The following is a 27,875-nucleotide window of genomic DNA, read 5'->3' as shown; positions in this document are numbered from 1 at the left end:
GGGTAACGCCATCAATCGGGGAAATTGAGACCCCAGCTGGAGTCAAAAGGGGTTTCAGACTCGCGCAGGGAAACAGAAGGAAGTGTTTCGAGAGGGTGGACATGGCACATGGCCCGCCCACACAGGACCCACCCGAACAAGGGCAGAGCAGATAACGATGAAATGGTAGACGGGCCACTTGCGTGTGGAATCGCACCAATTAACTCGGCGGAGAGATGGCGAGCCCGTTCATCATTTTGGGCAGCGGCTTTCTACGGGCAGTATTTGCCGTCTTGGAAACCCGTGGTGCACCGTGGATCATGCGGGGTTCTGTCATCAGGCTCGTATCTAGGTGTGCAGGTGCTACGGGGAAAGTGTCAGTGAGCGGATTGGCTTGGAGTTGGAGCCTTCGAGCGTACCTCTTGTTGGAACTCTGCCGTAGTCGGCTGAAAGATTCTGCTGGCTGCGGCTGGTTGGGGTGAAGGAGGTAGCGTTGGCTGTACGCCACAGATGATTCGAGGTATCTGAGAGGAAGTCTGTTGTCGACCGGCCAGAGAAAATGGATGTGCGGCCGCGGTTGCGCTTTGAAAGGACAATCTCGTCAAACAGGGTCATACGCGGGTCCTTGGACTTCGGGTTTGTTCGCTCGCGGTCACTGATGAACTCGTTGAAGCCTATTATTGGGTCAATATTTCCTCCACGGTGTGATATGAGAACTCGGTAACTTACCTTGTGTCTGTTGCAGAATTGTGATATACTCGGCATGCTCGCTCGGAAGGCTCTTCATGAAAGCCTCCATGTTGAAACTGTAAAACATGCCGGACTTCTTCTTATCGCCACTCGCCGGTAGAAGGAACTTCTTGTACGTGTAAAACAAGCTGGCAAAGCATCTGACAAAGGCCGCACGAATCTGATCCGGATGGAAGGCTGCGTCACACGGCAGACACACCATAGAGGCGCAGCGGTTGTGGACTATCAGTTTGCATGCAGAGCACTTGTACATATTTTCTTCAGCCAGATCATCACAGATGGCACAGGTCAACTTGTCATCCCAGGGTTGGACTTGGAAAAAGTGACCCTCGGCCCAGCAAATACCCTCGTTATTGCCGGCGGCCTGGTATGTGGATTGGGGGACGATTGTAGAAGCTGCGATGGTAGACTGCGCATACACAGATGGTGCATATGTGGATCCGGCACCGTAGTCCGTGTTGAGAGTTGTCACTGAGAGATTCGAAGCATGACCCAGGAATGGAGCACTTGGACGTCGACTCATTCCAAATGACGAGCTTCGGCGTGAGGCAGCATCGAAATGACCAGAACGCTTCTCGCGCAATGAGGCCTGCAATGCCATACCGGAATCATTGCGTGACGAGGGAGCTGGTGGAGGAGGGAAGAAGCCAGAGGTAGGCGAACTCTCTCTCGGGGATGGTGGAGAGGCACTAGCTCTCATAGTGGAGCTAGTCCCTGGGCGTTCACTACCGCGGGATGATGAGAACCCACGAGATGAACCGCCCTCATTTCGTGCGTGCAGGAAGACATTGAAGATCGGAGGGGTGTAGGAGCCTGGCATCACGGATGTTGCACCGAATGCACTGGAGTTGAGACTGACATATTTCGCGAGGTTAGTTCCAGGCGCCTTGGATGTGAAAGTGGCCTTGCTCTCTGACATGAACGAGTCCCATGGGTATGTCTCGATTGCATATGCAGGAGGCCCGGTGGGGACATGGTATCGGCCGTGTTGAGGGGCAGCTAGTTGCAGCAAGGAGAGAAGCTTCCGGCGCTGATGACGTGGGAGAGATGTCGGTTGGATGGTGCTTTCGATCATATTATTGTCCAGATCAACCAGGACAAAGTCGTCCGTCGGCAGCTCCACCTTCTCATACCGACGCTCGATACCCACGATGTATGGGCAAGGGGCCTCGAGAGCCTGGATTAAGCGCGCAGGAAGGACAGGGATGAGAACGCCGGTCCATTCAAGAGGGAACAAAAGATCGACCAGCGCTCTAGTTGCAAGATAGAGCATGGAGGTGTGGGAAGACAAGAAGATGATGCGGGATTCAGTAAGAGCGTACTGTGTGTTGTTAGCATTGTCTCGTATCAACTGAACTGGCAAAGGAAGCCTACCTCAAAGAGAATGATAATATTGGGGACCGACAAAGTCCGGAACAAGGCATAGAGATCAGTCTAGAAATCAGTCAACAAAGGATTCGACAGAGAACCCAAGCAAGATTGCGGTGCACATACATTCCGAGAACCAGGGATCTCATTGGGCGCCTCTTTACGTGCGAACAATCGCAGCTCACGAATCGCAATCTCGACCTGAGTCTTCGAGGATATTGGACAGAATGCTTCTGTACAAAGATTCATGACATATCGCTCCAGCGGTTGCCATAAACCCATGCGCGGCGAGGGCGGAGGCACATGCTGTACACTACCCTCCGCCATGGGCACGACAACAGCCTTGAGCCATTCTTTCCAGAAGCTCGTCATCGTGCTTTCCCGACCCAAGATACCGTATGCACGGGGAATCCAGAACCCAGTATCACCATCGGTCAGACCCTCGATCTTGGAGGCTGCGCCGTGCCGGACCGGACGGAGGAGATCGGTCATTAGCCCAATCTTCTCCTCCACGGCGCTGATATCATCTTCGAGCTGTTCACGGGATTCAGATCCTGACGGGACAGTCGGCAGCTGGGCTAGGAGCCGGGATAGTTTGGCCCGCTCTGATGCCAATCGTTCGCCCAAGCTTGCAGCTAGCTCACGCTCCTCGTCTGTCATGTTGTCCTTCCGCCATTCTTCGCAGCGCTTCTCGAGCTCTTCCGCGGCATTTTGGTTGAGCGGTATCCAGATAAGCACACAGATAGCATGTAGCCTGGAACCGTTGTCTGTTGTCATGGCGAATCCGTGCCAGGTAGAGCGCGGTCGCTGATCGGAAGAGACGATATTGACATCATTCGGAAATGCGAACATAGGGACGTAGTCGGGGAAATTGCCGCGCTGCTTCATCTCGTCCGGCATGCCTCGTGTGGGGTATCGGTCGAGGAGAACGGGCTCGAATCGTCGTTTCAACGGGTGCATTGTGGGGGAGATCTCGAGGGGTTGCGGGACGGGGATTACTGAGTTGTAGTTGCTAAGTCGTCGAGAAGTTCGTACCGAAGCTGAAGATAATCCATTGTTAGCCAGTGCATCCGCAGAAAGTCTCATGAACCCGTTCCCGGGTGAATGGAGAGCAAAGTTAAAAAAAAAGGGTTGTCTCACATTGACGGGCAATGGATGGTTGTCGCTTCATACTATTCATATCTCGAAAGGACCGTCGCACGCTCCCAATACCCGACCTCAGCAAGTTACCACCAGGCGAGGGCGCATCCTCGGAGACAATCTTCTGCGTGCGAACCCTGGATCGCGGGCGGGTATTTGGGGTAATGGCGCCAGCGCTCAAGCTCAAGTCAGTTAGAAAAGATTCCCGCTCGTTGGCGAACTTGAACAGCGCAGAGTCGAAATCGAAGTCCTCGGAGAACAAGGCTGAGGCTCGCAGAGGCGAAGAGGCACCCTTGACGGTCATGCTGCTCCGGTTACTGTTACTGCCAGTACCATTTGTTCCCTCCGAGGTCTTTGAGAACGTGGATAGTCGTTGAGCCGAGCCCCTGTGACCGGCGCCGGCGAAGAGCGTTGAGTTTGGTCGGGAGACCCCATCTGGGTTATGTTCCTCCTCCGCATCGGCGTCCTCCTGAATAGTGTCTGCGAGCGCAGGGCCTGGGGATGCGGCACCATTGGCACGGTAATCTTCTCCCAATCTCTGGAAGGTGTCCAAGATCTCTGTACCATCCACACCGGCTATCCAGAAGTAATCGGCGAGGGGGCGCCCTCCGAGGTGCTTGACGATGGCATTGTGGAGATAGTCACGGCGGACTGTAGCAGGTTAATACCTTAATTGTCACCACATGGATCGTAAGACTTCCAGGAAAAGGAATGCGCAGAATTGAGCGCATGTAGTCGGGAGGGGGGAAGCTGATAAAAATGGGGGAGAACGGGAGGGAGGGGCAGTTCAGAGTGAAGATCAATTTTGGGGGTGTGGTTTGAAGGTCAAACGTATTAAAAAAAGGGAGATTTGTGATTATCTTTTTATTCTTTTTATTCTTTTTTATTGTATTTTGATATATTATTTTCTACCCAAATATTTTCCAAGTCTTCATATAATATTTTGATCTTTTCCTTTTTTTTTTTTTTTTCCCCCCTTCTTTTCTTTTTCCCCCTAGAATAACGGGTGGTTGCGTAGACGTGTGGTAATGTAGAACCCGACATTTAAATGTGCGCACATGTTTACTTAGTTAGTATTAGTACTCCACTGTATAAAAATGGTAAGAGTTGCCTGTGTCGAATCCCCAAGCCAGGTTAGAAGAGTCAAGGGCCCGGGCCATTCACAGCCCTAGCATCCATGCAGTACTTGACACTGTAACCTGCATGTACCTAGACTCTAAAGGGATCCAGACTTCCGGGGTAGATACCGATAATACCAGTTCATTATACAGAGTGCATGTCTATATTAACGGCTATATGGTTATATACTTGGGTCTTCCCCTATTTTAATACCTACACATGTTATATAAATGACTTACAAAAGAAAAAGGACCAAGTAAGAACTATTGTATCAGCCCCAGGGGGTTAGAGGCCCGTGATCCATGGTTGAGCTTTGAGCTTCGGATAATGCAAGCGGGTCTTGGCTGATCCTTTTTTTAACGAAGTTCAACTGATATAGTACGAGTACGGAGTACTACATACTAGATGAGGGCTTCATTTTCTGGTGAGACATTGAGACCTGAACTTTCTTTTTAGGGGTTTTTAGATTGATACGCCACAATATCATTCTTTTTTTTTATATGACTTTCAGGGGGAGATTCTCGGGAACCGAGGTCTTGGGAGTTTGTACGGAGTAGGCTTCTACTTTACCGTTTCCCTCGTGGGAAAATTCCTTTTTAGATTGCGGAGTCTGCTCAACGGCTTTTCTCTTTTTTCTTTTTTCTTTTCTATGTATATATTCCCCAACGTTTATTCCAATTTATTCTACGCAGTAGAATATTCCGTAGAAGGAATTTTGCATAAAATCAATTGAGAATTTCGAGTCAGGAGTCACCAAGTGGAGTGACTTGTCCCGGGGAGATGATCGATACTACAGTTGGACAAGGTGGAGCAAATGGTGAAAGAAAGCATCGCTTGGGTGTATCAGTTTCCATGGTATCGATTTTATAATAATAATCAAAATAAAAATAATCTGATTACAGGAAATCCTGCAGTTCGTTCCAGTGGCAGTATTCCTTTGGGTCAGCTGAGGATCTCTACATGCTTATATTCAGAGTACTATATCTACAACAAACTATGTGGGTAGTTATCTCAATACTATCCATAGACTAATAAACACAAATCCACAAATCCACAAGTCTCCAAGTCCACTGCGGAGTATACTTACTCTGCACTACTAGTACAGAGTATAGTCCAGATACATGTTGTTCAACACGCCGAGCACGGCTGATACCCCTACGTGACACAGGGGTCTCCCCTGCACCGATAGCCCTTTTGGACTGGTCGCATCCCAGGATTCCGGGCAAGGTTATTCCAACCATCTCCCCGTTTGCATTAGTACTTGCATACGACAGTATGTATTTGGTTGGAGAGAAGAGGCGGTGGGAGCAGAGCAACAGATTGTAGCCCGAATTCCATATATCTCCGCAACCCATAAAAACATAATAAAAATTTAATTATAGAAGGATGAGTGAAATTAAAATAGAAGTTTATGTGAGACATAGATTGTAGATAATGATCTTTACAGATCGGGCAACAAATGTGAACAGCTGAACTCCAATGATCAACCAGAGTCTAGACTCATTCTATAACTCCATAATTATCGGATCTGGACTCTAACAGACCTTTGCATGTACACATACCCGAAATATCATTTATAAATGTAGCATCCCGTAGAATACGTGGCCTTGGGCCAAGGACGAATTCCCGTTTCTTTTTTTTTTGGCCCTTTTGTGCAAGCCCTATGGGGAGTGGAGCAAATGCCTGGCCGAAGTGTGCGAATATCCAGAGCTTCCTTGCCGAGAGGCAACTGCCGTGTGACAAAAAAAAATTAAGCGTCGGCTGCATAGGCTCCAGCTGGTTTCCGCTCCGTGGTGGCGTTAGGGAACTCGGCCAATGCACCAGACTCTATTCCAGAGCCTCGGGCAGTGAGTCAGGCCTACGTAGATTGTGTGGGTATTTTCGGAGCCCATTATATTACACTGTACACTCCCTCAATCTAGGACGCTGCTGCCAATGCCAATGGTAATATTGTGTAAGTGGGCCATTGGAAATGTGTACAAACCGCCCTTGCGGCGCCCTCCATGCAACCCGGCGGCTGGATGCAGTAAAACAAATCGGCGTCCACATTGTAATACAGTAGCGGAAGCGATCCGGTGGGTTGTTGCACACCGAGTTTCAGGTGCGTTTCCGGCTCATCAGGTTGCCCGTCGTCAGGAACCCCTTGTCTCCCATAGCACCGCGCCATTCAATCGACAACTGACCCAGCGTGGCACGACCGTCCCGTCGCAGGTCCTTCTGGAGTGTCTCCAGTCCCTCGCTCTGGCCCTCTTCTTGTTCCACCAAAAATGCTACCTGTAAGACATCCCGTGGATTGAGGGTAGGCAGTGCTGCGGGTGACATGTCCGGGTTTATGGTGTCCCAATTTAGGGATTTTGATTGGAACGGTGGCTTGGGATTTAGTTTCGTTTGCTATCCATCCCCCGATGTTAGCCAAATTGTTGAGTAGTTCCGGCCCATCCCAGTTTTTAGGTACAGCCGCGCTTCGCCGTGGAAAATCCACTCGTTCGCTAAGGATTGATAGGAAATTCATACCTTGACTACCACTGCGCCCTCACCCACGTTTTCCAGTTGTGCCTCAAGGGCAAACCGAAGTAACCTCGTTTTCCCGTATGGACCGAGTGACTTATTATTTACCTCGAGCGGCGGAAGTTCGGACGCCTTGGTACGAACGCTCAAACAGGGCTGTGCCACAAACTGGTATAACTTTCGGAAGGTCCTAACCCGGCCACTGGCCGCCTGCGAGTCTGAACCGATCTTTGTCTCCGTATAGCTGACACTGACAGCTAGTATATGATTTCCTTCTTCCTTCAAATCGAACCGTACAATCTTTTGTAATGACTCGCCGATCTTGAGCCCGTCTGTTGATGCAGAGTCATTGGGCGGCTCTAACTCCAGTGCCGTGACCGACGAAGGTGTTTGCATTTCCGCTACTATGCGCACCGATGTGACTAGTCTGTCGTTGTCATCATCACGGATCTCATTGTTCGCGCTGAGTGTGCATCCGAAGGTTTCTCCGACGTAGACGGATCCGAAGGAGGGAGGCAGAGTAAGCTATTGACGTTAGTGAACTGTTTATTGGGTGTGCCTGGTAGCCATCTCACAAGAGGTGTTAAAATGAATTGATCATCGGAGTCACCGGACGGATAGCTTAATGACGCTTTCGAGGAGATTATGGTGTTTGACGTCGGGAGGGGATGCTGATAAGAAAGTGACGGTCGCGCAAGGCTGCGTATTGAGAGTCAGGAGCTGCCATCAACACAACGGATATTGATAATTGAAATTACCGCAACACTAATCAATCCATAATTAGTTTGCTAGTCCAAGTGTGGGTTGTATTCACATACCTTTGAGAGAGACCAAATGTGGTTCTTTCGGAGCATCAGCGCCCGATAAAGCTCTTGGACGTGACATGGAGAATAAGTTCGAATATAAGCTCTAGGGAGACAATGTGTAAATGAAGGAAAGAATCACCTGCAATCCGGGGCTTTGCAGTATAGCGTCATCTTGTTGATGAAAGAGGGACAAGTCCACAGTTCTCCACGAGCTGATAGCGATAGGGAAGCTACCCCAAACAAACAGTGCAAACATTTGCTCTTTCCTAAATAGTCTACCACCTGGGACTTCAAATGTTGTAGCTTATTCGTCTCTTTTTACTGGCTAGCCCCATATAGATATCTGCCCAAAGCATTCAGCTCTAAGTCTATCGATATGCAGCGTATTTGATTGGTATCATATTTTCACGGGAAGCAGAGCATCTACCACCTAATGGAGAAGGAGCCTCCAAGAGTTTTTAGGGCTGAGTATATACGTGTACCTACATACATGATATAGATTTGCTACCCTCTATAAGGTCTTCTGTTTACTGTATATTTCTGTATAGATCACCGCAACAAAGGTAATTGTATAATAATGACAAAGCTGAAGCGAAAGCGGGAACAAAACGACTGAGAACAAAGCCCATTCATACTACTTCGTGAGACTTCATGCAAAGTCATATGACACTTCACGTGCCTGGAGCGGCCTCTTTATTTTGTTTGATACAATGCATACATGTTGCAATGCATGCTTTGTCCATAATTCACTTTCCTTCTTAGAGATTCTAAATTTCATACTATCATGGAAGTAACCATATATCAATGTCCCTCTCATATTTAAAGCTTTCCTGTTCTTCTAGGCTGTCATCACGCCTTGATATTTTTGAAATCAAATTCGAGCCCACTGTCCACCCTACTAGTTCTAGCAACAAGCCTGTGGCCCAGAACCCGATCCAGTTTACCAGTGCCTTCCAAGTACTTATGTCTGAGAAACGCCAGCTTCCATGGCTAGACTCGCCCCCCGATGGGTTCTTAGAAAGAGAACAACGCATCAAAATCCAAAAGCAAGTAAATATTGACGAATATGGCATACTTCGGTTGGCTAATCAGGGTTGCTTTTAGAATGTACATGATTAGACACGGTATTAGCGGAACTAAAGATGTTCCCAAAATCTCATTCGAAGTTGTTGGGTCGACTGGCAACATCTACAGAACCATCATTGGCAACTTGCCTACCTGTGACTGTCCGGACGTCAGATTCCGGAAGGCGCAGTGCAAGCACATGTGCTTTGGTAAGTCTCAGCCAACCCAGCAGATACATACCTACTCTGTTCCGTAAAGCTCAACAACTACTCTCCGTTCTTTGCTAATATGTTGCCAAGTTCTATCTGCGATGGATGTTCCCAACGAATTAAGATACCAGAGGTCATTTTTGCCATCTGTGAGTCTTTGCAACCCCTAGCTCGGCACCCTTCTCTCTATACATATTCCTAACCAACTTGCTTATTCAGGAGCTACGTCAGATGCTTGCCACGCTATCCATGAAGCGAAAACTGGATACGACTAACCCTACCTCCACTAGTGAAAGAAAACCGGTGGATGGTGAATGCCCAATTTGTTTCAACGACTTCAAGCCCAAGCAGAAAGCTACTTGGTGTCAGGACTGCGGCAGCAATTTTCATCAGGGTTGTTTCGAGAAATGGAGGGCCGCTATTCAGGCGTCCGACAGTGTTGTTTGTTGTCTCTACTGGTAAGTGATGACAACTTGTACGAATCCTAGGGAAGAACTTGAAATATAACAATTGTCCGCGTATAGCAAAGTCCCATGGAAGGGCAATGAACCCGAGACCCCCGTCCCACCGCAAAGGCTGTCGACGCTGAAAAACGTCGGAGTAAGATGATGTATCCGAACGTCGATGACAACTAGTTTCTAATTGCCATGGCTGGATCAGTATGCGATTACCCTTAAAATCCCATCACAAATCTTGATCTATGGCTCCCAGAGGAGCTCCTGTGCCTCCCGGGCTGGAATAGGCGATCTGCCTTCATACACACCTGTATGGGCATGCGAGATTGAGAAACCGTTATGTTGCGGAATTGTCTTTTGTTGTGGTGTCTTGTTATCAAATGGCCTTTTACTTCCAGTCAGTTTGTCTTTGAGAAATCTATCGTTGAGTGATGCTCACTCTTACCGGTGCGAACCCAAGCATGGGTTGCTCCATTACCCGGCCTGCAATGACGGGTGTCAAATTGTGTTGTTCTTTTCTCGGCGGAGTACTGGTGTTTAGTGCTAGAATGGGATGGTTTTTTTATGCTGGATACACCCAAATGAATCTAATATCTTTTTCTACAATCTGCAATGTCGATTGTAAGCTACATACAATTGCTGCTACATTTCATTGGGACACCTTACAAATTCACTTCTACTAAAGCCAAAAATGACAGGAAAGTAACAAAATGATCCATTGATCTCAAATCCGGGTATCACATCAAGCCCCAACGGCCCAAGAAACAAAAAAAAAAGCATCAAGCTTCTCAACTCCCAAAATCCAAGAACACCAAACACAGATTTTTCTATATATCTTTTTGAATCCGTTGACCCAGCCGAACAGTCGCAACACTAACACCTTCTTCGCCAGTCATCCACGATGGCATACGCTCAGGGTCAACGATGCCTAGCTCAGCAAGTTTGCGAATCCCGCCGATGACGTCGGAACCCGAAAAGGTGAGTGACACGGCAGGTAGCGTAGACGTAGAATCGTCAACATCATTATCATGCTCATCCCTCGAGTTCGGTTTGTCGAGGAGCCGGATATCAAGACGGTCCAGCGGTGCCGGGGCGAGTGACGACCCCAATGTTCCGAATCGGGAGTGGATGGCAAGACGACGTTTCTTCGAATCTGGAGAAGCGGGGTCGGTATCAATACCGCTGGATCTTCGTTTTGCCACTGAGCCATTTGTATTTTCCTTTCCTTCTACTGGACTGGAATGACTCGTTTGAATATGTTCTTCAGGCGAAACAGTATTGGAAGGTCGAGGGTCCAGTGGACTTCCTTCAATGGCTGCGTCTGCAAAGATGCTGAAGGCACCATTTGATGCTGTTGATCGCCCAGGTCCTCGGAGGGCTAGGAGTGTAGGCAGGTTCTTTGCTGCCAGGGATGTCGCCTGCAGAGAAAATCGTTCCTGTGGGCGAGATAAAGCTTTGGGGATGGAATCGCGCACCAGACGCTGAAGAGTTCTGGTATCAGTAGCCACTGAACTTGGCGAAGGAGCAGCTTTTGATCCAGTGGATGCTGCTATGGAAGTGTAGACATAAGGGCAACTATCCGGGAAAGCGACGTAGATGACTCGGGACGAGTCCGTGAAGATCTCGGCTGCCTGTCTAGGGGATTGATATGGTGAGTCGACGACGAAGATACGTAAGAATGTCAGCGGCAGTGTTGCCGAGTGGGCGAGGTGGTAGTGGGCTTTGACTAATGGGGAGATTTCTCGTTGGAGGCCTTGCACAAATGTTGCCGCTTGCATGCGCGGTACAGAACCGGACCAGTCAGCGGGTGGGGAGTGTGTGGATTTCTTTTTCTTGGTATCAATACGACTGAGCTCAAGTGCGGTCCATCGAAGGCTGGCGGGGTGGTCGTCCATGTAGCGGAGGTCTGCCATGGCTAGCTGGCGCAGTGTGATTCCATGCCGCCAATCACCTTCTAGGATTCGTTCGAGAACTTCGCGCTTTGCACCCTTTCGGTCCTGCAGATCTTCATATACCTGGCGGACTCCTTCGATTGTCTCCTCCGCGGGGTATGGGAGGGCTTCGTCATTGTCGGGGCTATCTTCTTCGTCGGCCTGTAGGTATGGTGGGAATGAGGCAATGTTGCGATCGTCAAGCCATGTAAAAGCCAGGTCCAGCAGTGCTTGTCTGGATAGTTTTCCCAGGGATTTTGTGAGGGACGGAGTCGATGAGGGAATGCGGAGGTTATTCGGAAGACTCGCTGTTGTCGGGGCGCGAACTGCTTTAGGACGCGCCATGGCCGTAATTCACAAGGTATTGTCACAATACATGGGGGTGTTCAAGATAGTCTTATATCAATAGCAGGCACATGCCTCTAGATCCATATCTTGATCTGTTCCCTTGCTTGTCCAAGTTCTTCTCGAGTCTAAATTCCAAATCACGCGTCAACAAAGATGCACGTGATGATAATCCGATAAGGATTGAGATGAACCCGATTATGTCATCTGGGCGTTGATCCTCAGGGAGGTTCTAAGGTTATCTGAGCCAAGACTTTCAAGGTTGTCAAATTCAGACGAATTGATTTTTTTGAAAAGAGAGGACAAGATAACACACTGCAGCTTAAATATAACATAGGCTTCTATACGGACTACTAGCCACTCTATTTCCCGTATACTAAACTCATGCTTCGTTCATACTAAGGCTTGACGTTGATTTATTCCTCTATTTATAATTTTTGTTCTTTATTATCTTCTGCTCCGAACGATGCCAGTTATTTTAGGGTTTTTAGGGGTTCGTGATCGTACTCATCGATAGCATCGACTTGTCATGTGATGGATGATATGTATAAAATGCATTATTGTACTTTTGTATGATAGACAAGAGTGCATAAGAAATTAGACCGAGGTATGGTCTCAGCTCACGAAAAATGTGGGTCAGCGATTAACTTTGTCTCGAGGCCAAGGTTGAAATGTTGAAAGTTGCATGATGCCCATGGTCATCTTCTGTTTTAAGCGAATTTCATCATAACTTCCAAGGTTCTTCATCTCTCCGATCCGGGGACTATATACGCTCTTCCTCGCCTGAAACTGTGAACCTGTCCCTCCTTCACCATGGAGGCGACCGAACGCAAAAATGTTGCCGTGATTGGCACAGGCATGGCTGGGTTAGTTGTCGCATACATGCTCAGAAACGATCCTCGGGGGAGATTTGACGTCGAAGTGTTCGAAAAGGTAAAAAAAACCTCCCACCCTGCCACACCGCATGCGCGCAGTAAACCTAATCTCACCAAACACACAGCAAGACAAACTTTCGCTCGACTCCGCGTCATACAACCTCCCAAATCAGGATGGCGGAGCGAAGCCTGAACGCCTCGATCTTCCCATGCGCACATTCGCCGACGGATACTACGAAAGTCTCAAGCGCATGTACGATTATTTCGGTATCCCGTATGGCTCGCTACGGTTCATTTATTCCCTGTCGACACTACCGGAGAATTCCACAAAACAAGCCTCTCCGTACTACATGCATGCCTCGAATAACCACCAACTACCCCCCTTGCGCCCGGATGGCTTATCATGGACCGGGTGGCTGATCGAGGTGTGCTACCTGGCAATATGCTACTATTGGTTCAAAGCCTGCTGCTTCTTTGTAGCCCCCAAAACGGTGGAGTCGTCTGGCACGGAGGAATCTCTGCGACAATACGTGGAAAGAATTATGTTGCCCAGTTACTACCTGAAAAACTACTTCCTGCCGGTCTTCGCAAGCGTTGCAACTTGCTCACACGAGGCGCTAATGGATTTCCCAGCTCTTGATCTGGTCGGTTATGGGAGACGCACATTCCGTAAGAATCACTACACAGTTCTTGGTGGGGTTCAGCATGTCGAGAATAAACTGTCCGAAGGCTTGTCATATAAACTTGGTATGAAGGTCACAGCGGTCGAGAATATCGGCACAAAAGTTCAAGTGAGCTGGATAGATACCCGTGATGGTCAGAGCAGCTCACGGCTATTTGACCATGTGGTTCTTGCCGTGACGCCCGACGTAGTTGGCGCCATTTTTGAGCCTCTCCGAAGCGCGATGAAGGCTGTTCCCACAACGACTGTTCAATCCGTTGTGCACCGCGACTTTTCTCGGATTCAAAGTTCTAGCAAATCCCTCTGGGCGCAAGTGTCCCTGGCCCCCGGCGAATCACCACCTCACCCCCTCCACATGTGCTCAGGTGCTACAGCGACTGAAACGATTCATGAACATCCGTCATCCGCTCTTATTACGACTTATCCCATTTCTCCGATTGACCCTGAGAAGGTCTTGTACACTGCCACATTCACTCGTGTTTTGCGATCATCCACCAGCAGACAAATCATCAACCAGATCTTCAGCCAGAAGACGTCTGGAGATGATAAGAGCCAGCTTTGGCGGAATGGAGATGGAAATGTCTGGCTCGTCGGCGGTTGGTGCTGGGATGGGATGGTTCTGCTCGAGGGGTGTCTCACATCTGCGACGAGGGTGGCGAACGCCCTTGATGTCGAGGTGCCTTGGATGAAAGAGTCCTCTTGATAATGACCTGTCACGAACATAACGAGACTTCCGTCTGCATATTCATTTCGGGTATTTATAAATGTTAATATATCACCGAGCGTATCGTATCATACATAGCATATATAATATGAACAAACGCATCATGAGCATCCGAATTTTGCTATGATATACTAATATACCACAGTCTGTAGTCCGTAGGCCATTTATTTGGATCCCTTTTTTCTCGCTATCTCTTTCCAGCTCGAACTTACAACAAGATTCAGCTAGAATCCTATACAAACCAGGTGCGCGATAATAAGAGTACATGGCAATGGACACTGTTTTACCCCTGTCAGGAAGCCGAGTCGGGTGAGTCTAGTGCGTCACTTACACATATGGGATCACCAAGATGATTGGATATTGGGGGACATGTATTTAATGGTCCACAGCATCCAGGCAAAGGGCCATTATTGATACACGTGAATCCGGCGGGGCACTTTAAGGATTAGTTTAGGGACCTAGAATGGCACACTTGGGAACTTACACATGTGTTCGACGATTGACAGAAAGGCTCGCTCTTAGGGCAATTGGTGCAATTTCCTTCGACACAGCCTCCACCTCCTGGTCCGAGATTGCACTATTAAATAAGATAACAGTTAGTATTTCCATCCAATGCCATAGAAAGTACCCGATGAGATGGAGTTGGTGGGGGGGTGAATACGTACAGCTGTGCTACACGATCCACAATGCTTCGCGTCAGTCGTCAAATCAGTACACGTCCCACCACAGCAAGCCGGCAGCAAGCCCGTACATGGTGCAGCGGTACAAGATCCACAATGCTGTAAACTGGTAGATAGGTCTGTACACTCCCCAAAGCAACACCCAGGCTGTGTTCCACCACACGGAAAAGCGGAACAAGAACCACAGTGGTTAGTGTCAGAATTAAGATCAACACATGTCCCCGAGCAGCAAGCTGGATTGACACCAGTACATGGATTTGCTGTGCAAGATCCACAGTGGACAACAGTCGCCAGATCTGTACAGGTGCCAGAGCAACATGCTGGTCTAGAGCCTAGGCAGGGGAGGGCTGTGCAGCTGCCACAGTGGGCTGGATCTGTGCTAATATCCATGCATACCCCGTTACAGCAAGTGGGCTGGGTGCCTGTGCATTTAGCGTCGCATATACCACAGTTGTTTGGGTCAGTGGCTGTGTTGGCGCAGGTTCCGGAGCAGCAGGTTGGTTGACTTGGTTGGCACTTTTGGGCTGTTAATATAGTCACCTAAATATAGTCTGAGTTAATTGATAGGCAAACTAGGAAATATTACCGTTGTATTGCATGTCCCGCAGTGAAGTGGATTAATAGCTAGGTCAGTACATAGGCCAAAGCAGCAGCCTGGTCGGAGTCCGACGCATGGTAAAGCTAAGCAAGAACCGCAATGATTCGGATCGAAGGCTAGATCTGCACAGGATCCACTGCAGCATGCAGGGCTCGCACCGCTGCACTATTTCATGGTATCATATAAGCAAGGTAGTCACTATGGAGGCTGATATTATTCCAAGGTAGGGCTGTCGTTGACTCACAGTACGATTGCAAGCTCCACAAGTATTGACATTTGAGGCGACATCAGTGCATGTCCCCGAACAACAGGCGAGGTTGAGACCAGGACAAGGGAGGGCTGTGCAAGAGCCACAGTGGAGGGGGTCGCTACTCAGGTCACTGCAAGTCCCAGAGCAACAAGCTGGTGTAGTTCCGTTACACTACGATGTATATTTGCTAAGTGAGTGATTCCGTGTAGTAATGGGATAAACAGGCATTCAGCTTACCGTATTACTACAAAAACCGCAATTAGTAGTTGAGGTCGCAAAATCAGTACATGTGCCCGCACAGCAGCCAGCCTGCTGTCCAAGACAGGGTGATGCATCGCAAGAACCACAGTGCTGGGGATCATTGGCGAGATCAAAGCAGGAGCCAGAGCAGCACGCTGGTACTTGTCCGGTGCACTACTCAGTAAAATATCTCTTAGCAGATAGACATCCAATGTTGCGCTAGCCATATACTCCAGTCAAAATGGGGCTTTACTCACAGTTAAGTCACATGCACCGCAGCTGGCGAAATTGTTATCGAGATCTTTGCACGCACCAGAACAGCAAGCGGGTTGGGTTCCAGTGCACTATTGAAATAAGGTGTTGATAAAATATTATACAATGCCCGATATCTCAAAGAACTTGATCTTGTACTTACTGTTGGTGCATCACACGCCCCACAATTATCAACACTCGAGCTCAAATCCGCACAGACTCCGTCACAACAGGTTGGTGGTGAGCCAACGACGCACTATTTATAAGATTACATGTAAGAAAAGGATGCCCGTGGAATAATATAATGCAATCAGGACATACTATGGCACCACAACCTCCACAGTTCCCTGTGTTTGACATTGTGTCTGTACACAAGAAGAAACAGCATTGTAGTCCTTCTGCGCACTATTCGTGAACAATGAACATCTAGTCAACATATTCTTATTTTTTCATCGCTAAATTGGCCCATGGTCGAACTTACATTTGGAATCCATGGAACACAATAGGTAGCATTTTGCTGTGGGCCGTGTATATCAAGAGAGGCGACATTAGATGCATTTACAGGATTGGCCTTGACATGATTGTAGAAAGAGCTGAGAGCCCCTGTTCGAAGGTTAGCACCTCATATATATGTTTCAACGGTCGAAATAAAGGAGTTTTAACCTAAAAGAGGAAAGACAAACATCTGTACATAGGGCCACCCCAGTGATAGTATCGAGGAAATAGATGAGATGGGCGATATTGGAATAATAGGCCGTGCATCGAGCAATTCAGATGCAATGATACATCAGGCTCTGGTTAAAGTAGTGTGCGAGTAAAAACTACAGCCGGCCCTCTTTTGCTGCGTGTGTTACTCAATTCAACACCAAGGTCACCATCTTTTGGAGGCCCCCACCTATATACCTTGCGAACTTGAAAATGCGGGCTATGTATAGAAAACTAATTTATTTAGGCAGTGAGCTAGTACTGATTTGGATATGGTCTCTGTTTGAGATTTTATAGTTATATATATATATATATATTTCATACCCATCCTCGTCAGATATATCTAGGTCAAAATGGGGTTACAACCAAATCACATCCTTACGCCACTTAATCTCACATTAAATGTCGCAGTTGCAGGAATTAATCTTGTCTGACATGATTTAAATACCGAAATTCCCGCTGGTAGAGCTTCGTGTTACTTGTTACCCAATAGATAGTCCGAGCAAGCTGGGCTGGATCCAGAACTAGCTTTATAAACCAAGAGTCTTGTCAAAATATAAAAGTGTATCCTCAACGCGTCGAAGGCAATTATAATACTCAAGTACCGTTGATATATAATATAAATAGCAGATGCCTTCAACTGGACTTGTGGTAACGTTGTTTGATTGCGACTGAAATGTTATTTTGCGTAGCAATTTGCCATGAAATTGGTAACAAAGGACATATAAAAGTAGGGCTAAATCGATTCCATGATATGCATCCCTCAATATCTACACGGATTGAGAAAAGACCTATAGACAGAGCGGTTTTCCTGCCATACCGAAGAATAGAAGATGTTTGAATCAAGATTGCTTCATTGAGAAATGCATGACATAGACGCTAAAATATCGACTTTTAATAATTACGTTTCCCTAACGGGAATATGATTATATACAAGACCAAATCAATTATATGTTCATTACCGGTGCACAACATCCTCCGCCTGTTCTTCGGCACTCTCAGCCGCATGCCCTTCCTGGACAGCTTCATAAAATGGCGCGAACTTGCTCTTCATCCTCAGCCTCTTACCGAAGAAGTAGAACCCAATGGGAATCGGAACAAGGACGGCCGCAACGCATCCGAGAAGCGTAGAAGCCCACTGGATACCCATTCCTTGGAACATCTGGCGCGAGAAAAGCGGGAAACTGGCTGCCACCATTGAGCGGCAGAATGTGTTTGCTGCGATAGCTGATGCGGCGCTGTATAATATGTTAGAAAAGTCCACAAGTTGCGGGAACGGAAAGTGTGACATACAACATGAGATATGTGTCGATCAGATAGTTGAACAATTGGATGAAGATGATTAGAAGGCCAAATCCAGTAAATAGGCCACTTAGGGTAGGCACGATCCAGTGGATGGTACCGTTGAAACCAGTCCATCCGAACCAGAAGAGCCCAGCAGCGAAGAGACCACCGCCGAGTATCACGGGCGGAAGACGCCACTCGGGGACGGGCACACCACCATTCATGTCGAGTTTCTTGTTGTACGCCTTGCTGGAGATGATGATATAAGCTGCAGCGGTGAATAGGCCGACCACCATGCCGAAGAGTGGGAGACCTCCAACACCAGCGTTCATACCGTAAACACCCTGGAAGACCAAGGTGTAGGCGGTCAAAAAGCAGTATAGCAACCCATAAATAAAACTCAGGTAGATGGTGACGGCTAGGATCAAAGGTTCGTTAAACAGCAGTCGAAGCGGGCGAGAGAAGTTGTTTATGATCAGCTCTCGAAGATCTACCTCAATTTCCTCTTGCTTCGCGTGGATTCCCCAGTTCTTGGTCCGGCGGCGTAGCTCCGAGGCCTTAGCCACTAGGACAACAGGTGGGTATGACTCCTTCAGGAAGAAAATGTTCAGAAGGAAAGCGGCGAAGCCCATGAAAGCGGGGATATAGGCGGTCCAGCGCCAGCCGAGATAGGACATGTTAATGAAACCTCCGATGAAAGGTGCCAGGAGAGGACCTAGGAACACCGTTGAGGAGAACATGGCAATGGCAACACCACGGGAGCGGTTGTCCCAGATATCAGAGAAAACAGCAGCCACAACTGCCAAGGGACAACTGCCAAAGATACCACAGAAGAATCGGCTAATCATGAGTGTCTGCAAGTCTTTTGCGACTGCCACTGCGATGTTGAAGACTCCAAATCCGAACATGGCGATGATAATGGGGATACGACGGCCTTGGAGTTCGGATAGGGGAGCCCATATCAAGGGGCCTGAGGCGTAGCCGATGATGTATAGAGAGCTGGAGAGAATGGCGACTTCGAGGCCGACGCTGAAGTGTTTCGACACATTACTAGATGAAGCACTGAAAACGGCAGAATCGAAGGTGGAGCAAATACTGGTGAAAGCGAGGATGGCACTAATGTAGCACCTGGCGTAGAAAAGTTAGTATCGGAGTATAAACGCTGTAAATGGAAAACGCAGTACAATGGGAAAATTCACTGCGAGATGACTCACTTCCTCTTCACAGGCCAGTTCAGCGGGTATAACGGGTCATCAGGCCCATCGAACTCCACAACATAATCCTCCCGTTCAGGGAGAGGTGGGGGGTAGGGCTTGCCCCCACCAAAAGCTGGCAATGGGACCCGCGATGGGCGCGACCGAAGACTCTCGCCGACAGTGAGCGCATGTTGGGCGCGCTGTGTCTCAGTCCTGCTCAATGCCCTCGATGTTCCAGTCCGATGACGTTCCAAGTCCAGCTCTGTGTTCCGCGATTGTAGTCGATGCACCTGCGGGTCATATGCAGAGGAGATGCTCGAGCCAGTTGACGATCCAATAGAATCTGACGTAATCTGTCTCTCTATCTCAGCTGAAGTCCGTGGTTTTTCGCTCGATAGATGTGACCCTTCGGCCTCAGGCAGATGATCGGCCATATTGCCAGTGGTGACCGCTTTGTCAATTCGGAGGTTATAGTCGGGGCCGATCTTGCAGATCTTCTTGGCTGCAGTCACTTTTTTCACCCGTTGGGACTGTCAGAAAGATCGGAAAGGTACCGGGTGCCTGGATTATGTAGGGGAAAAAACTTTTTTGCCATCCAAGAGCGGGCAATTTGTTTATAAAAACTTGACCAAAAAAGGAGCGCCGAATGCAACTACGATCGTCTAGACCCACCACTTAGCGGCTTCGGCTTGGGCCAAACTGCCGAATTTATCGGCTAGAACGGATGTTAGCATGAGAACTTCCCAAGCAATTAGTAACTAAAATACTATATCAAGTTGATTATTATATTGGAAATTTGCCAATACAACTGAGCAACCATGTCAATGCTCAATCTTCTCTTCCTCGCGAGTTCGGAATTTATTGAAGCAGATAGCTCCGGAGTCACCTGGGGTGCCACCGCCTCACTACGTCATTATGAATCAAGCCGCCACGCGGGAGGCTTGCATTTTCTTTCCAGGTTACTATATTAAGCACTATATCACTATATTAGTATATTAGTATATGATTATATGACCAAGCGGATATTATATCAATTCAATTAATACAAATGCCGCATTCTGTACACACTTGATGTGCCTAGATACATCGTACCATATACTCTTCAGAGCTGGAGTGGAGATTAGGCATCTATGCTCCACAACGTAGCACCCACTATATACTCCGGACCGAGCACGGTGTACGGAATACTCCGTAGATTAATAATGTATCGAACCTCTTCGACCAGCCATCCTTCCTCAATCCTTTGAAATCGTCTTCCATATAACCTTCCATAAAGTCCAACCTCGAAGACTTGTTCATCGCAACAACATGGCCATACAGGCCATTATGCACCTAGCAATTTTCTGAAACCTGGAGCTCTTTAAGCTAGGTATTGACGATTGCACTTGGGGTTGCCCAACACTCTTTGCTCTTCGCATGTTCTTGAACTTCCATTGAGACTCGAAAAGGGGGTTTTGGAGATGCGGCATCGATAGGATATGCACCTTATTCAAATCTGGTAGTCAAGCTTAGGTTGTTCCTAGAGGGGCTCACATTAGCATATCCGAGTAGTTGGGTTCCTAGTGCCAGATTCAAGTCTGGTTAGTGGAGAGTGCCGGAACTTTTTTACTTTTTAGGATGTCCTACAATCAGAAATAATAGAATGATGGACAGTATGTTACTAGTCTACAATGGATGTTATCCTAAATGTGTCTGGATCTACGAATCCATTGACAGATTTCAAGTATACCCCGATGAACGGTGTCGGCATGCACCGGCATATGAGACATAAGTTGAGATGCCAGGATGCCGTAGTGCTGGTCGGTTTGACACATCCTAGGGTCTTTGGTTAGAGAGTTAATGAGCTACTACCAGGTATTTTTAAAGAAGCGCCAGATGGCCACGAGGAGAGTGTAGCAACTGGAAGTGTAAGGTTCCAAGGGAAGCATTCAACTGGCTTTCCAAGTTTCTCACTCCATTACCTTCCTTCTGTGCGGTAGCAACCATACATGGACTATCTGGTTATGTAGTCGAGTGCAACCCCCAAGTGGAAGGATTAATGAGCAAGCCTCGCTTTGCTCCTTTTTCTTTATCTGGCGTTCTATCAGAGTGCTTTGGTTGGGCCTATCTATCCTCCAAGTCGATACTACCATAGACTATAAGGATATGGTTGAATAGGTCGCACTTTGAGTTAAGACCTGATTCTCTCTCAGCTAATCTAATACATACTGACACACGAGATAACCTGCTGGACCATCAAAACGCTCACTCTTTCCTCGCAACAACAACGACACCCCTAACAACCCTCCCCTTGGCCCACCACCCAAAAACAACGCTCGCTGCACGGAATTTCCCCAATTTAATCCCAAAAGGCCTTGCCTCCTCCGCCCTGCGTTTAATGAAACCCGCCAACCCGCCGAAAACGTGCTGTGAGACATCTCGAATCTGAATAAAACCAGGATCATACCCGGCTGTAACAAGTAGTTTCACGTATTCCTCCTCGGACACGAAGTTCCCGAATGGTGAGTTTGTTCCCCAGCACACCAGCCGGAGAAGGATCTTTTCATACCAAGTTATATCATTAGATAGTATCAAGTCGAAGGCCATAAATGAGGCATTGAGTGTGTTTTGTGCGTAGGTCAAGAGAGGAAGGCGCGAGGGGCGGAAGTGATATATCGTATCCAGGGCCAGAAGCCATGTGGATGTGTCTTCGTTTTCATTTCCATTTGGTTTGTTTGACGCTTCTTCAAGAGCTGTGATTGATTTCTTCAACTCTCCAGTCCAAGAGCTTGGTACTGCGGCGTCTGCACAGAAGATATCCGCCTGAATAAAGTCCTCGCTCTCTCGTTGCATATGGTGAAGGCGGCTAGAACCAAGCGCAGCCTGCGCTGGTTCCAGGGTGATCCCGATATAAGAATCTAGGCGTACCAAAGGAGAAGATGGCAGGTTTGTCTTGCTATGGCGATGCCGCAGGCCTGATTTTGATGGTTGAATATCAGACGGAATACTGGAGACAGAAGCAGGGGTTGCTGTCCCAGTTCCAGACTCAGAACTGAACTGGGATTTAGAAGAAGAGCAATTCAAAGCCTTCGTCAGGTACAACGACTGATCACCACACCCACACCCGACATCTAGGATTCTTACGGCGGACGCTTTCTCTGTTGATAGCGCAGCCGTGAGAACCTGATCTAGGAGCGCTTGGCATGCTTCTGGGAAGTCATTTGTGTACTACAAAGTGGGTCAGTGTGGATTCAAAGGCGGGAAACTTGGCGAGACAGTTGTTTAAACGGTCTTTACTTGGGTTGACTGACCTCCCAATATCCCATGTTCATCCACATGCTCTGCTGTGTGAGCTGTATGTTGAGGACGGCATGGTCTAGACCGTATACATTTGTGTGTGGTTTGCGCAGGGCGCGTTTGAGGAAGTCTAGCATGGGTTAATAGTCAGGGGATGGGACAATGATCCAGTCTCTTTCGTCGAATTCTGCAAAGCTGGGTGGAGCTCGTCGGGTGAATTATGCGGTTGTCAATGCCAAGCTTAGGCACACCCGTGGAGTGTCACACTTCATTAAAATGAACCCCACTTTTTTGTAAGCCTTTGTAATTTGTACGGAGTAAGGATTTGCTCTCTGCCGATCCCTCCAGATTAATTAGTTGTCATTGTATATGCATTATAGTTTGTTCAACACAGATTTCAAATAAAACTGGAAGTGGGAGGTTGCCTAGGGCTAGGTTTCAATACATATTCTAGGAGACTTGGACAGGCATAAAACCAGGCTGAAACAAATGAATACTTGCATCTAAATCCTTAAAACTGCCGTGAAGAGACATCACTCATCCACCCACCACCCCCTCGACCTGCAGATGATAAAAATCTGAAGTAGCTCTAGCTGCTAGAAAATAAGAAAATAACATCGCTTGAAAAAAGAACACTATGAACAAGAAAGCAAAGATAGTGAGGTGGAGCTAACAGGGAAAAGCCCAGGACAGTCACTACCTGAAGCAGCAGAGTAGAGTAGCAGGGCAATCAAATAAGACTGGGGTTTCTTTTTTTTTAATTTTTGACGATTTTTTTCTTCTTCTTTCTTCTTTTAGCATTGGACAATGCTTCATACAGTAGTGCCCACGCCGCGCTTCAGGTCGGAAATACTTGAGCCATCGGCCTTCTGTGAGGCCAAAAACTTCTTGAACATATCGGAGATGTCTTGCTCAGACTGCTCGTCGGCACCGTTCTTCTCCATGATCAGACCACGAAGCCAGTGGTTCTCAAGCTCGAGCTGAGACACGCGAGCCTCGAGAATTTCGTTCTTTTCGGTGGTCTCCTTAACGGTTTGCTCGAGGGCAGCCTCACGCTGCTTCTTCTTCACACGGAAACGAGCACTGGCAGCGGTGTTACGGCGGCGCTTGTCCTCCTCAGCCATTTGACGACTAGCCTCCTCAGCGCTCTCCTGGGTAGAATTTGCCGAGTTCTTGCGCTTGGTGCCGGTAACCGGAGTGGAAGGAGACATAGAAACAGATGGGGTCGGGGCGACCTTCGGGGCGGTGTTGATCGGCGCAGGCTGAATGGGTGTCTGGTTTACAGCCACAGGCCCACTAGGAACGGAGGGAAGGCCCGAATAGTGGGCATTGTGCATGGGCACCTGAACGTTTGAGCCGGTCAGATCGGGTTGGTAATCGGACATGCCATTGAGACCCTCAGCTATAAAACCATTAGCATTGATTCAATTTCCAACAATATCCACATCGTGGGTTTCGGTTTCCCGAAGAGTAGTCTGAGTCCGAGCAGGGGTGCCGATCACGTGGTATGGCGTAATAGCGGAGATCATTCACGCCAGCGACCAAAGTCAAATTTGAGTGGAAGAAAACCCTGCTAGGGCCACGGGAAGGATGACATGCAGGGATCAAATTTTCCAGCCAAGGAGGTCAAAGCTGTGCAAGGACATGGGATGATATTGAGGGCACGAAGCGCACGAAGCGCCAAAAATGCCACGAGCCAAGACATGACTCGTGCAATAGGCAGGAATGACGAATTCGTAAAGCAACCAATGAAACAATATGCAATGTGTAGAAATTGGTCCCAAGGACACAATTGTGAACAAGTCTGCAGGGTATGGTGTGATCAGGGTACAACCGCGCAGCTCAGACTCCGGACTACCCAACGAGCGACGCGAAAGACAGGAACCAAAAATAAGCCACACTTACCATTCAGGAAATCCAAGAACTTCAGGTCGGCATTGTGTGCGGATTGATCCGAGACGACCTCATGCTTCTCATCTTCTGGCGAGAATGGAGGCAGACCGCCAAAGTCGGTGAATTTGTCGAACTCGAAGAACTCGGTATTGGTGAACAAAGCCAGGTCCTCATCGTTGAAGGTGGTCTGCTGCTGTTGCTGCTGCTGAGCCTGGTCATACGGCGAGGGAATCGCGTTCAAGTCATCGAGGTATTGCGAGAAGTTGGGCATGCGACGCCCATTGTAGTTAGCCATGATGAAGGCTTTCCCGTATTTTCCAGTACGATCGGTTGAGGTCGAAGACGGAAACCGATTTGCTCGATGCCGATGGACTTCGTGGAAATGCGCGTTGCGCAGGCGGTAGAGACGTGACTCAAATGCCGAATGCGGCTCGGGGCGGATTCGTCGCGAGTGCGATGGATATTGAAGCACCTGTTATAAGGTGGCTAGATAATTCGATTCGTGTGAATCGCGATTTTGGGGATGTTGTAAAATGGATCGAAGCCGGAGAGAAGAGAGAAGTTGGGGCCACAAGTGGGTTTTTTCTTTGAATGTTCAGTGGGGGGAAGCCTGGGGCCGGAGGGGTGGATGATGATTAATCCCCCCAATTTGCCTCCAGGGCTTCATTTGCCTCCCGATCCGTACAACTGGAGATTTGCTTTTTGTTGGAAATATTATACACTTATAACTATTAACTATATTCTCTTTCTCTTCCAATTTACTCCACCTTTTTGTCCCTTCCCTCGCTCTACGTTGTATATACAAATGGTATACAATTGTTATAGAAATCTGATCGGAGGCCGACAATCGGAGTCCACCGAAGTTAAATCTTCGGTTCCACGTTCCCATTTCGGATTAGGAAATCCCACGACGATCCGATTAATTGCTATTATTTCTATATAAATTGTAGCATACAATTTTGTATGAGATGAGATGAATTCTGCATGAATCACGAATCACACATTACTCCTCAAATCCTCATTTTCCTAGGCAGTAGTACATCCAATAAACCTAGCGACAAGCGCGGCTCACATACAAATCAGACCCCGAAACGGCGGGCCCGAAACCGGGGTCTGCAACCGTTGATTGGTGGGCCTCATCAGCTTGGTCAGCATGGAAGAAGGCACTGGAGGAACGCTGTTCGTGTCCCAAGTGAAGTTATTCCTAGTTTGTCCGAAGTCGCACTGAATTATTCATCAACATAGCTCATTTTAATCGTCTTATCTTAGTGTCTACTCTACTGTTTAGCTATTAGGGGTTTTATTCTAACCATTGTCATACAAGCATACTAAGATGGGATATACATATGAGGCCCTTGCTGATCTTCAAGCACAGACTCTTACAAGGGTTCTAAAATTCAAATGTCGAATTGACTCGACGCAGTTTAGCGTTGCTTATGTTGTAGATACAATGACTCCGCAAAAGTGTTAAACACATTTTCTACTACCGCCCATTACCCCTTGGCTTTTTATTGGTGAACAGTTAGCCCGGCAGAATTTAGGCTGCTAAGAGTGCACTGGCCAGTGATGGCCGAGTATTAGAAAAAGACGAAGTCGTCAATCTCTTGACTTATTAGAAATCACAAACTCGATACAATAATGAGTACTCTTGTTTCAATGGTGGATGCAATGTGCATGCAACATACATATTAGCATGTGGAATCATTTTCCTAGTGTCTCCACACTTCGTACATACTGGTAACTGTACTTTGTAGATCCCACAACGTGATGCTGGCATAACTAGTTCCTGCAACACACCATTTTCCTCTATCCTTTATGATGACTTTCGAATTCTCCTAGATTCTACTCTTTGGGCCTAATCAGGCCTCTGAGCCCCGATTCAAGGCATCTCATTTGCTTGTTGGATGTTCTTAATATCCGCGAGTCCGCGACATCTAGTTACAAACAGTTCCGTCATGGTCTCGAACTCAATATCGGCACTTAAGCATGTTGGATATTTCGTTGAAATCAACGCTCGGGCATCAAAGAGTCTGTATTAATTAGACTAGTTTTCAGTACAGGAAACAGGTTAGAAAAAATAGATATCTACTTTCTGGCTAGGAACCAATTCACCTCCGCAAAAGGTGTATTATTGGCATAGTCTCTAGGTTGTTTCAAATTAAATTTGGGTCAGATAATAATGTCGTATGAGCAATTAGTCAAGGAAGGCTCAGGTAGAAGGTCAGACCACACCCCAGGAAATGATTTGGCTAATACACCATCCCATCTACGGAAACACGAGACAATATTACGTATGAGTCAGTGGCGTGGCTAATACATAACCTACTATTATACCATGAATAAGAAGACGAAATCAAGCACCTATCTAAGCAGCTGTAAACATAAAGTATATCTATAGCTCGTGGAATTTAGCAAGCTACTGGTCGAAGTAAGCTTGGCTTAGATTATGAACCATCTAATAAAATTCACCGAGCGTTCCACGAATTCTGGGCGGCGTTACCCTTTTATGTTGCCGATATAAATTTGGAAGGTAGTTTGAGTGGCGGAGCAAAAGCCGGGTTAGACAATATCTGATGGTTGTATATGGCTAGAGGGAGAAGACCTCTGGGCAAACAAGTCTAGATAGTGATACGTGAGCTTGCGCTGATATGCTAAATATCTAAACCATTGCAATAATCGAAGCGGGTATACAAAAGTCCTGTGCAGCCTTGGGAGCTAGCACAGAAATAACTACCCTATGGGCCTGGAGGCTGGCAGGTAATTCCAAGTCCTTGCCCATATTCCAGTCCGGCTAAGAGTTAACAGGTGGAGATATAGCCAACATCGGGTCCAAGTACAAACCTGGAGATAATAATGATTGTGGTTTCAGCCGGAATTTGAAAATTTAGTATTTTTTTCATGTAATCCTGCGAGATGTCACACTGCGACACTCCTGAAGTCTTTGTGCTCATTTGTTTGATTTCGCAGAATACGAATCAGCTGAATAGAACTCGATGACACGTTGCTCAACTAGCCCAATGACTATAGATAGCGCTCACACATGACTGTGCAAGTATTGCATGCATTCTATTCAATGTTCGTACTAAAGGTTTCCTATTAGGTATGTCAAATGAGACAAAGGACCCAAAAGTAACCTTTGCTAAATTATGTGAGCAATTTAGACAAGTCAAATGGTATGTAATGGGTGTCCCAGTTCTGCTTTACCTCTTACCGACATAGTATTACCAAAGGAAGAATAAAGAAAAAAATGACAATTTCATTCAATTGCTGGAAGGAGACGTTCACCGGTAATATAATCTTCTCGTGGCAACCTTGAACCAGATGAGCCCCGAAAGGTTCATTGGGGCCCACCGGGACATTATTGCGCAGCAAACAGCCTTCCACGGGAACTGTCAAACCCGAAGTCCTACCTGGCCAAAGTAACCGTGTTTAGGGCAATGATTCTTTCCGTCCAGATTCCAAACTGCCAATATAATTCCCACCACTGCAGCAACCCTCATGGGTATGGTTCAAGCATGAGAAGCACAATTCATTCCTCATCAAGA

General features: G+C 47.5%; 10 protein-coding genes across 10 annotated transcripts; 2 read left to right on the top strand and 8 right to left on the bottom strand.

Moving 5' to 3' along the window:
* Positions 1 to 199: 199 nt before the first annotated feature.
* On the bottom strand, positions 200 to 3,968 carry N7487_008761 (dDENN domain protein; the record flags this gene model as incomplete). The annotated part of the gene is made up of 7 exons (XM_056876491.1): positions 200 to 342; positions 399 to 653; positions 709 to 2,050; positions 2,104 to 2,163; positions 2,224 to 3,137; positions 3,238 to 3,853; positions 3,906 to 3,968. 7 exons carry the CDS (start codon positions 3,966 to 3,968, stop codon positions 200 to 202), a joined length of 3,393 nt encoding a protein of 1,130 aa, XP_056728679.1.
* A 2,485-nt stretch (positions 3,969 to 6,453) lies between these two features.
* Positions 6,454 to 7,749, bottom strand: N7487_008760 (trafficking protein particle complex subunit 13; the record flags this gene model as incomplete). Its single annotated transcript, XM_056876490.1, has 5 exons — positions 6,454 to 6,747; positions 6,871 to 7,389; positions 7,440 to 7,563; positions 7,623 to 7,629; positions 7,683 to 7,749. The coding sequence occupies 5 exons, from the start codon at positions 7,747 to 7,749 to the stop codon at positions 6,454 to 6,456; spliced, it is 1,011 nt and encodes a 336-aa protein (XP_056728678.1).
* Positions 7,750 to 8,474: 725 nt separating this feature from the next.
* N7487_008759 (uncharacterized protein) lies at positions 8,475 to 9,406 on the top strand (the record flags this gene model as incomplete). Its single annotated transcript, XM_056876489.1, has 4 exons — positions 8,475 to 8,749; positions 8,790 to 8,944; positions 9,035 to 9,093; positions 9,164 to 9,406. The coding sequence occupies 4 exons, from the start codon at positions 8,475 to 8,477 to the stop codon at positions 9,404 to 9,406; spliced, it is 732 nt and encodes a 243-aa protein (XP_056728677.1).
* An 820-nt stretch (positions 9,407 to 10,226) lies between these two features.
* On the bottom strand, positions 10,227 to 11,675 carry N7487_008758 (CENP-N/CHL4 family protein; the record flags this gene model as incomplete). The annotated part of the gene is made up of 1 exon (XM_056876488.1): positions 10,227 to 11,675. The coding sequence occupies one exon, from the start codon at positions 11,673 to 11,675 to the stop codon at positions 10,227 to 10,229; it is 1,449 nt and encodes a 482-aa protein (XP_056728676.1).
* An 813-nt stretch (positions 11,676 to 12,488) lies between these two features.
* N7487_008757 (uncharacterized protein) lies at positions 12,489 to 13,935 on the top strand (the record flags this gene model as incomplete). Its single annotated transcript, XM_056876487.1, has 2 exons — positions 12,489 to 12,608; positions 12,676 to 13,935. The coding sequence occupies 2 exons, from the start codon at positions 12,489 to 12,491 to the stop codon at positions 13,933 to 13,935; spliced, it is 1,380 nt and encodes a 459-aa protein (XP_056728675.1).
* A 1,671-nt stretch (positions 13,936 to 15,606) lies between these two features.
* On the bottom strand, positions 15,607 to 16,336 carry N7487_008756 (putative extracellular cysteine-rich protein; the record flags this gene model as incomplete). Its single annotated transcript, XM_056876486.1, has 5 exons — positions 15,607 to 15,655; positions 15,722 to 15,954; positions 15,982 to 16,068; positions 16,140 to 16,232; positions 16,298 to 16,336. The coding sequence occupies 5 exons, from the start codon at positions 16,334 to 16,336 to the stop codon at positions 15,607 to 15,609; spliced, it is 501 nt and encodes a 166-aa protein (XP_056728674.1).
* Positions 16,337 to 17,639: 1,303 nt separating this feature from the next.
* Positions 17,640 to 19,595, bottom strand: N7487_008755 (MFS transporter; the record flags this gene model as incomplete). Its single annotated transcript, XM_056876485.1, has 3 exons — positions 17,640 to 17,919; positions 17,975 to 19,093; positions 19,180 to 19,595. 3 exons carry the CDS (start codon positions 19,593 to 19,595, stop codon positions 17,640 to 17,642), a joined length of 1,815 nt encoding a protein of 604 aa, XP_056728673.1.
* A 1,810-nt stretch (positions 19,596 to 21,405) lies between these two features.
* On the bottom strand, positions 21,406 to 22,574 carry N7487_008754 (uncharacterized protein; the record flags this gene model as incomplete). Its single annotated transcript, XM_056876484.1, has 2 exons — positions 21,406 to 22,368; positions 22,452 to 22,574. The coding sequence occupies 2 exons, from the start codon at positions 22,572 to 22,574 to the stop codon at positions 21,406 to 21,408; spliced, it is 1,086 nt and encodes a 361-aa protein (XP_056728672.1).
* A 346-nt stretch (positions 22,575 to 22,920) lies between these two features.
* N7487_008753 (putative bZIP transcription factor (MetR)) lies at positions 22,921 to 24,625 on the bottom strand (the record flags this gene model as incomplete). Its single annotated transcript, XM_056876483.1, has 2 exons — positions 22,921 to 23,839; positions 24,343 to 24,625. The coding sequence occupies 2 exons, from the start codon at positions 24,623 to 24,625 to the stop codon at positions 23,250 to 23,252; spliced, it is 873 nt and encodes a 290-aa protein (XP_056728671.1). The 3' UTR covers positions 22,921 to 23,249.
* Positions 24,626 to 24,816: 191 nt separating this feature from the next.
* N7487_008752 (uncharacterized protein) lies at positions 24,817 to 25,219 on the bottom strand (the record flags this gene model as incomplete). Its single annotated transcript, XM_056876482.1, has 2 exons — positions 24,817 to 24,991; positions 25,053 to 25,219. 2 exons carry the CDS (start codon positions 25,217 to 25,219, stop codon positions 24,817 to 24,819), a joined length of 342 nt encoding a protein of 113 aa, XP_056728670.1.
* Between the last annotated feature and the right edge of the window lie 2,656 nt (positions 25,220 to 27,875).

This window comes from Penicillium crustosum (genome assembly GCF_028827405.1).
Source record: "Penicillium crustosum strain IBT 35664 chromosome Unknown utg000003l_segment0_segment0, whole genome shotgun sequence".
Taxonomy (NCBI): domain Eukaryota; kingdom Fungi; phylum Ascomycota; class Eurotiomycetes; order Eurotiales; family Aspergillaceae; genus Penicillium; species Penicillium crustosum.
Note: the sequence above shows the minus strand (reverse complement) of the source record. Positions and strands in the feature narration are given on the sequence as shown.